Raw genomic sequence first — 9,910 nt, 5'->3', positions numbered from 1 at the left:
GTCATAGACTTTGTATCTTTTTGTTATGACATAACTATCTTCCAAGTTTTTTTTTTCAGTTTAGGCATATTAAAATTATTTACTTACAAAGCAGAAGACTTTCCATTTTCTTAAAGTGCTACATTTATGTACTGTATCCCTACATACTTTTTAAAAGGCATTATAACTATCATCTCCAAATTTCTACCACTTGGCAAGTACCTCACTTGTAATGTTTCACATCTAGTTTTGCATTCAGATTCAAAACTCATAGAGGAATTCTGAGTTCTATCTCCAGAAAAGTCAAATGATAAAAAAAAAAGTGGGACATTCTTCTTTGCACTTTTTATTTACAATTTTGAGACTTCTTTTCCCAAAATTTTTTTCTCTACAACTAGAGATTCAACTCCTATTTAAAATAGAAAGTAACCTTCCTTTCTCTGAAAACAGTGCATTTCTCATGCAATTCCACTAAAACTCTATGGATTACGGACTCTATAACTTATCCTAATGCCTTGAGAGTTCATTACTTTATGTACAGTACTTTCTCACGTTTTGCACCGTACCCAGAACACTCCCTGGGTCATCCAACTTCCAAATACATGAAAGCTGAGAATCAGCAGCGCATCTATGTACAGCACCTGTCTCCTACACACATACTTCACTTTCTTCAGGTCCTTTCTCTCTGCTGGCTTCTTACCTGTACACTTGCAGGACCCATGAGAACTTTACAGAGAGGAATGCTTACACACTTAAACACTGGCAGGCACACAGGAATTGACTTAGCAATGTAATGAGTAAGTAAATCTTAGACTCAGCATGACACTCCCTCAGTAGATGAGCTAAATTGGATGGAGTTGGCTAGGCAGTGCTTTCTTAGGATCCCTCAGAACATCATAAAGGTGGGTAACAAGCCCATTTCCACTGAAGACCAGAACATTTCAAACACCCAAGCAACACTTCTGCGAGCATCGCCTTGAAAAAGAGTGTACAAAACTGCATAGACCAGAAACAATTCCACATTTCATCATGCAGCACATGTTAGCACTAGGAAAATGCACCTTTGCTGCTGGTTGGATATTTAGAATTTGCTTTCATACATCATTATGAACAACATTTCAAAGGAACATAAATTATATGGATTTATAACCCACATTTCCAAAACTTATTTAGGCACTCAGAACCTCAGGATCATTCAGCAAAGTTAGACTCAACCTTCAGAAAGAGAGTGTGTTTAAGCAGAGAAAATGGGATTGAGAAGAATGCCCCTTACGTGACTTTGAAAATCTTACCTCCTCCTTTTTAGCAAATGCAAATAACTTGAACCAGGCAGCTGTGCTTTAAGTGTAAGTTTTGGAATTATTTTAATCAATCAGAAATGCCATAGAAACTTTTAAAATAAATATACATGTCCGTACCTCTTTTCTCTTTTCCGTACGATCTGTTGTCTCAAGCAATGGCTCACTTTGAAAAAAACTCTCCTTGATAGTTAATTTATTCCTAGCCACGTTCTTCTGCAATAAGCTCAGAAACTCTGTTATTGATTTAACACTATGTTCTAGTCTCATTAGGGAAGGAAAAATAATACCTTAGAGATATAGGTAACAAACAAATGCCAAAATGGATTAAACAGTATCCCTCCTCTCTGAGTATTAATGAGTTTTAGCATCTATTTACTGTTGTCTAAAAAGCAGACATTATCCATTATATATACCTGCCTATTTTATTGCTCATATTTATCATTTCTGTGTATAACTTACATATATTACTGGTAGTGTTGTTTCTAGGATGGCAGACCAGTCTTACTCAGTGGGTAGTCTTTAAAATACACTGTTTACAACTAAAAACCTTTTCTAATCCTGATCTATAATTCTGATTTTGCTTTTCCTTATTTAAGTAAGTAGCAACACACATTTTTCGGAAACTAACAAAAAGACACCACCTCACAAAATCAAATTATTCCACTACATGCTCTTCTCCTCCAGGGAAGAGGATGAAAGGACAAACAATACATGATGGGGTGTTATTCTGCCATTTAAGTTTCTGCTAAAAGATGTTCTTTTAAGGTGATAGGTGTTGTATAAGAATCTACACAGAATACATTAGCATGGCTTTACTTATTGCTTCAAGAGTAGTCACTAGAGAGTATTGCTAGGGAATAATTATCTAGAAAAGAAGTAGCTCAATGCCAGACCTTCTGCTAATGGAAAGCTAATTTTGGGCCTATAAACTCAATAAAGCTCAAAAAATATATGTTAATGATGACTTGGCAACTATCTGTCTTCTTTTTATAATTTATATATTTTATTACCATCATTACTACAGGATAACTAACCAGGTTTATGTAGGTATTTTGGTATACAGTTCAGGTGAAGGTGGCACAGAGGTTTTGCATAATTTGGCTAGCAACTCAAAGCTCAAAAGCTTTTCTAAATCACAGTCCTAATGGCATCCCAGAGTTATGATTAGCAGTGGTGATATCATACGTGAAGAGTTCAAACATCAGAAGGAAGAGATTTTCAGTACTGCAGTAGCCCCTGTTCTTGACAGTCACCATGGCTACCGTATCAAACCTTTATTTATCCTGGAATATGCTTATCTATCTCTTTGCCACTTAGTTTGATTCCATTTATTTTGGCCAATGCAAAACTCTGAAAAGTAGCACAAACTAAAAGATTTGTGATACAGCACTTGGGCTGGAAAGAGCTTAATTCAGTGGGATCAATCTCGCTTATCTTGGCCATCTTAGAAAACAGATGTCTAGTCCAAGTTTGCCATCTGTGGTCACTGAGAAAGCTAAGCACACTCAAGGATTTAGGTAGCCTCATGCTGTGTCTAGAGCAGTGGGGACAAGCGCCTGAAGCACTTGAAACTTGATTCTTGGAATGCTAAGCTGAAGTGGTGCTGGGAGCTGAAGGCAGAAGCAAGCACTGCTGCAGCAGAGGCAGCCAGTGTGTCCCTCTTGACTCCATTCTACTCTGCTGCCTTCCTGCTAGTCACAAAGCAGGGAAGACGCTTGTTTTTCTGAAATCTTGTGTCTCCCCTTTTTGTCTAAAATAAAACATGTTCAGCCTCCCTCTGCCTTTGAAAACTGAAATCCCAGGAGCAAACAGCCGGTTTAACATCTGCCTCCACTGATCTTGTTAAGGCTGCTAGAAAAGTTGCCACTTTGCATCACTGACTGTATTGGCCTCTCTAACGTGAACTCCAGTCCATAGGGAAGCAAGCTGAGATGCCCCATGCTGTTTTTCAGAGGCCATTTTGTTGCTATAGTGACAGAATGATACTAACCTGGACCACAGATAACTGGAGGTCAACCTTTCTAAGCCGCAGGAACAAGTAAGCGTATGCGGAGGTGAATGATCTCTCACCTATGACTGAATTATTACTTTCCCCCATTTCACTGTTTCGCTTGCTTACATGCATGATCAATAGCCAAGCCACAAAAGGTCAATCACGTATATGAGGTTAAACAGTTTACAGATTTTTGTTGTAAGGCTGCTCATGCATTGCAAATTAATAACATTGTTAAGGAGTAACCCCTAGCTGCATGGATACATTTAGTGCTTGGGAAGGTTAAAAACATGCCATAGACTTTTAATGTACTGACTTCTCCACTCAAATCCACCAGTGACAACTTGCACTGTGGTCTTCTCCCTCTCTAAGGATGTGAGTGCCTGCCATGTCACTGTAGCAGTTTTGTCTTTGCTGCAAAGAAGCAAATCCCAGTTATTCTTTAGATATAAGCATCCATGTCAATAACAGATGCTAATATGAACAATAATAGGAATTACTCACTATCTGTATCACATGCAGGATGCTAAAGGAAGGAAGGTGGAAGTCTTTTGAAGAGTAGAAGCCTGACCGAGATCAGGAAACAGCATGCAAGGTGACAGAATTATGAACGGTAGCAGGAGTCAATCAGCTCCTGCCTGTTGAGTCTCCTGCACACTCAGCATCTTCAATTCATCCACTGCCTCTACTGTCACTGGCATCTCAATTCCAGTAAAATGCTATGAATAATGTATTACTTTGAAGGAATGGAGCCAACAGCTCCTGAGTTTGACAAGCTTTTTTATTCTTCTTGTTTTGTTGCTAATTTAGGCATGTTGCTTCTTCCAATATTACACATGAATAATTTTGCAAAAGATCACCAGAACCCAAAATCAAAGCCATAAGCTCTGAGACTACATTACAACAGAGAATTAGCTCTCCTCAGTGAGCTCTGAGCAGTCAGCAGGAGTGAGGTAGTGGCCTGAGACTGGAAGAGGAAAACCCAGAAAATGCTGCAAGTTTGCGATGCTGCTATTGGATTACAGACTTCTTGGCAGGACAGTTTGCATGAAGCATGCAAGTGTAACAGCTTGTGGCATCTGAAGAATCTGAAAGCTGTCCAGCAGTTAAACTTGTCCCAACAACTGATGCAGGTTTCATACTCATTTCCAATTCGACACAGCAATTTTGGGTGGTATTTTCTATTCAGAAGAAGAAATATACAGTGTGAAATCAGTTGCTAGAGTTTAAGCCTCAGTGCAGCCCTATGATACTCTTAAGTGCACGCAACATGTCATGGTTCTGCACTGCTTGCCTTATACAGAAAAAAAAAATGAAAGAGGGATGTTAATGGAAAACAGAAGAGGTGATTGTATACCTGATACCTCTGCCGGGCTTGGTAGAGAGCAACATAAGCACAGGAGGAAATAGCATTTGAAATGGCATATGTACATACATGAACCACAGTAGGATCTGCTAATGACTCAACTGCAAGTATTTATTCTTTGGAATAGTCAATTCCCACAGAAAATTTCCAAAGTTTTAGAAGCTTTGGTTTTCTGTTTGCAAAGGCATGTTTCCAGGCTCCAAAACACATTCTGAAATGGACTCAGATGTGAAACTGGATGTGGGAATGAGCAGTGAAGCCAAAACCACAACCACAGCTAATGACTATTGGCTCTTTGGAATTAAAAAGGAAATATTCTGTGGGATCCTGCAGGAAAAACACACTTTGAGAGTCTTAGCTTAGCAATAATTCTCCCATGCAGTGGCTTTTGGTTTTGAATGGCAGATATTACCAGAGAGATGTAGAACAAAATTTATCCACTATTCTACCACCTCCATCACTGTTTCCTTCTTACTCTGAGTTCCTGACCTCTATGCTCTGCATCACAGAAAAGACTGTGTGACAGGGAGCTTGAAGTAGATGGAAAAATCTGACACAAGGTCTGTAAAAAGTGCTTTGGGGGAATGACTGTTGCCTCTGTTTACTTAGGCCTCATGACTTTTGTACAGGAAGCTGGCCACTGGGTCTGCCTCTGTGGTCAGTCCATGGTCTCTGGTCCCTCTGAACCTGGAGCAAAGCGAAGCTGCACAGAACAAGTTTGCGGCAAAGAGATCAATGTCCCCAGCTAGAGTCCTCATATCATCCTTCCTTTGCCCTGTACAGGCAATATACAGTAGGTCTCCTCCCTCTGTCTTCACAGAGGGTGGATTTATTTCATATACAAACTCAAGACAGCAGATGTTGCTACTTGCAGCTATGTGAAGAAACACAGGCATGTAAATTCTTAATCAGAGGAACAAAAGATCATCTGTTTTATAGGAAGGAAAATATTAGAGGAAAATTCCAACTATAGTATGTGATTTCTGCATTCATTTCAGCACCTCTAACCTCATCATATCAAGGTATAAGAACTCTAAGAACTTTTTTATTTATTAAGACAATGCCAGGCAAATGAGACAGTTTTACCTGTCGCTAAAAGGAAGTGTTGTTGAACAAATGTTGAGTCTGACTACTATCTACTTGACTTCACAGCATCAACCTTGATAATGAATTTCATTTCACTTCATAAAGGTGTCCAACAAAATAAACTTGCAACCTAATATTAAAGGCAGCAGATGCAACTACTAAGTTAAAGAGTGCTGAGAATTTGTTTTACACTTTTCTCACACTGAGATAGAAAAATGTCCCTAGAGAGTCCACACTTTTTTATTAACGTCTCTTGGCATAAGACAGAAACAAATAACACAATACTTAGCATCAGTGCTGAAGTTCTGGACACATTACCTTTACACAAGCTTATAAAAAGCAAAGACTGTATATTCTTATACAGTAAACCTACTCTAATTTGGGGAGCTAGATGATTTATTTGCAAACACTGTCATTGTCTCCATGGTGATGCTGACACCAATTTTCAGTTTTTGCACTGATCTCTGTGATTATACATTTCCTTATAGAATAAACAGTCACTTGAGAGGATAAGGATGGCAATACAAAATTTTTCAGATTGCTTCTCCAATTTGCTAGTAGAATTAGCATTTATCCATTGTTTCTCATTAAAATCTTACCAAGATCAGGCACAGAATTAACCTAGACATTTCCTATTGGCAATTGTGAGAGACAGGTTATTGAGCTACAAGCTTTTGATCTGAACCTCTATGTTTGTCTTCTTCACAGAGGACTACAGGTCGTGAGAAAAGAAAGAGTTTGGCCAGAGAGATTGGTACTCTGACATCAGCACGAACTGAACAAGGAGGATGTGTCAGTGAAGTCAGAATGAAATCTCAATCTATTGATAGCCATTTGAAAAGTTTTCACTCTAGGGAACTAGGTAACGACATCAAAATTGCATCTTTATTAGCTAGAAAGTAGTGTTCCTCTTCCAGTGGTGAAACACAAACTTTGCTCCACTTATGATCCTTGTATGTCTCACTGGTGTTCCCAGAAAAAAAACACATGCTACATCCTCTGTATGCACAAATGAGTGGTAATAGGATAAAATTTGTCATCCTATGCAGAAGATTCTCAGTTCTGCGGTTTGGATGGAAATTCTGCAACCTCAAGCTCAGTTTTTATTAAGTTATTTTTCAAATAAGCAGCAGAGCTGCAGACGCTGTTTATCAAGGTAGATAAAAGATTAACTCCTCCAATCCCAAGGATGCTCTGGTATCAATGGAAGAAATCAGTGTTCCTCTAGAAAGTGAGGGATTTTCCATTTAAGTAAATTTCTGGGGTAATTCCCATGCATCTACCCTCTTCAAGTGAGAAAAAAAACATACCTGCATAAGTTCAGATGTCCTCTACGTGCTGAAGTCTGTATAGGTTCCAGATGGTCTTCTATTAATCGTCTTTCTTGGTCCCAAGCAAGACTAAACTACAACACTCACTCACAAAGGCTTCATGGAAAAGAAGCCTGAAACATGTTCAGCACAGGCTAGCAGTGCCACGCTGACTTGTTCCCACTCTAACATGGTCTACTGGTCAAAGGGGAGAAATAGAGCACTGTCATTCCCTCCACAGAAAGATCTAACTGGATAATGTGGACATGTGGTAAAAGTTATTTACTTATTTTCAAAAGGTGCCTCAAGTTCTGACTACTACATCCCTAAGCAAACTCTAATTTCTGGTCTGGATTATAGATTATAGAGCTTTTCATGCCTCCGAGTGCTGTTGAGAGTCTTATAATCAATTTCAGTGAGCTTCCATCAGGCCCAGGTAAAGCTAAGCCACTTCGGAATCACTGCGCAAGTGTTAACTAACAATCTGCAAAGACAGAACAACATCAGCCCACTTCAGTACAACCCTAAAGAGAGTACACCTGCAGAGGAAAACTGACCACCATCAATTTTGAAATAGAAAATCTGAAAAACAAACAATGCCTGAAAATGTGTCTGTTAGGAGATAGATCCACATCTTGTTCCAATTGGATTAATTGAAGACAATGAAGCTATAGTAATTTTCAACAGCAAAGAACTGGACTTTTAAAAAAAAATTAACATGGACTCATCTAAATCTTGAACTGCCATTTCCATTAAATCTTGGAAAGTACTGCATTCCCCTTTACAAAAGTGGGTTTTTGCTCTACATTAGATAAAGCAGGGGATCCTTGCCAATCCAGCAATAGAGGAAATTTCCAGATGAGCATCACCAATAATAAACAGGATTTTCAATAATCAAATTGAAATAGGAGCACAGGTCCTACTAAAAAAATGTGGAAAACCAGTATCCAGAGAGCTTCCAGAGTCTGCTGGAATTCCTCAGAATAAGTTTTCACATGGTTAAACTTTTTAAAATGTCCAGGACTTCTGCAAAAAAATCAGTTTGGCTGATAATTTAGTGGGAAACAAGCCCCACCAAACACAACCTTTCTGTTTGTCAACACATTGATCTTCTATACTTCATTTGCGTTGTTCTGGAAGGACTGGACATACAGCACTGTAGGACAAATACTGAACATTATTTTATATAAGCAAGACAATGCTCATCTAAAGCTTTAGAATAAACATCAGGTAAAGAGATTTACCAAAGTGGTTTTTACTGTAAAATATCGCTATTTTTGTTGTCCAAAAAGTCAACAAATGACTTTTTCCAACTTGTATAACAATAAGGTTTAATAGGTAGAATGTAAGAAACACACAGTAGCTTCTTCTGTAAAGCTATCTGAGCTCACTCAGCTTACAGTATGTGGAATGGAATTATCCAGAAAGTGAAATATGTATAAAAATAGCTAAAATTCCTACAATATTTGTATTGAATTAGAATTCCTCCTGCCAGGAAGGTTACAACAGGTCTACAGTATATGTATGAAATGTTTGTTCATAAAGTTAAAAAACATCATTACCTTACTGAAGAACACATTAAATGTAGGAATGCATAATCAGAACTGACTCTCAATTCTGCTTAGCTGGTGCAAATCTACAGAGAACCATCATCCTTTCTGCACAAAACAAAACCAATCTCTAATTTAAGAGCTGGGGTCTTTCTTATTTTGTTTGGTTTTGTTTGTCATAGAGGGGCCAGACTGAAGTTTATGAAAGAAATTCCTCTGGAAGTGGAAGTACGTTGTTTAATTTTTTTTTCCCTATCTCCACTTTGTTTACTGACAGCAGTCACCCACCTTTTAAAATGATTATTGCCTGACATTACATGGAGCTTTTACCGCTTGTTCAGAACAAGACAGTGAAACAGAAAGAACCTCCAACTCCCCTGTCATGACCCAGTTCTGGGCTTGTGCTTTTTTGACAAGTCTTTGATCTGCAGCAGGCCTCATAGGCTAGTCTCCCGGAGGAACATGGTGCCAATGTTGTAAGAAACCTTCCTCACTCTGGCAGATGTGATGGTGGGTTTTGGCGGCTTCTGACCACTTCTGACCTCGAGGAAGTAACAGATCCCAGGAATTTCCTTTGGAAAGTTTTCTGGAAGCTCTTCACGAGAACGAGGGATAAAAATAAAATTTTCTTCCTTTTTCAAAAGCCTAGAAAAAAAAAACAAAAGCAGAGGGATATAAAAACCCCTAAAACACAGTCCAGAAACATTTCTTTGTAAGAAACTGATCCTACATGTCCTAAATAAAAAAAGAGTTTAAAGCATTATGTAACACCTAAAAAAATTCCTAAGCCAGGATCTTCAGCTGATATATATTAACTTAGTATCACCAACTTCAAGGAGCTCTGTTGACTGAGATCAGCTGAGGAGACAGCCCAAATAAACACATTCTTTGAAAATCAGTGTCAGCATTCAGAAAGTCATGTACCAGAAAAGGAATCAAATTCATAATGATCATTATCCATAATGTATCATTTGTCTCACTTAAAACACTCCAGTCTGGCCAGTTGTGCAGAAATGAACATTTCAGAGTGATGACTACCACCAGTTCTCCTGCTGGAAAGTAGGTATGAAGGTGACAGTACCTGACACAGATACTGGTTCAGAGGAACCATGAAGCCATCCTCCAGGCATGCCCACACAAGTGGTACAACATCACAGACCTGACTATACTGCTTTTCGCCATTTGTCATCTTCCTCCAGAGTTGAGAAATCTCTGTCTGGCATGACCTGAAAGTTTAGGGCCTCTTTATCAAGTATATTTGCTGAAACTAGTTGGACTTGAAAAACAAATAAAATAACTCTACACATTTTATTTTTGTTTCCAGT

At 38.5% G+C, this 9,910-nt stretch overlaps 1 protein-coding gene across 1 annotated transcript in view; it reads right to left on the bottom strand.

Moving 5' to 3' along the window:
• Window positions 1-8,257: 8,257 nt before the first annotated feature.
• Window positions 8,258-9,910, bottom strand: part of GUCY1A2 (guanylate cyclase 1 soluble subunit alpha 2) — a 146,753-nt gene continuing 145,100 nt past the window's right edge. Inside the window, exon 8 of the mRNA XM_086742489.1 lies at window positions 8,258-9,230. Within this exon, the coding sequence (XP_086598615.1) occupies window positions 9,023-9,230 (208 nt within the window). The 3' untranslated portion in view covers window positions 8,258-9,022. The remainder of the gene's footprint in view (window positions 9,231-9,910) is intronic.

This window comes from Chlamydotis macqueenii, chromosome 1, assembly GCF_036417535.1.
Source record: "Chlamydotis macqueenii isolate bChlMac1 chromosome 1, bChlMac1.mat, whole genome shotgun sequence".
Lineage (NCBI taxonomy): Eukaryota > Metazoa > Chordata > Aves > Otidiformes > Otididae > Chlamydotis > Chlamydotis macqueenii.
This window is presented reverse-complemented; position numbering and strand designations above follow the sequence as displayed.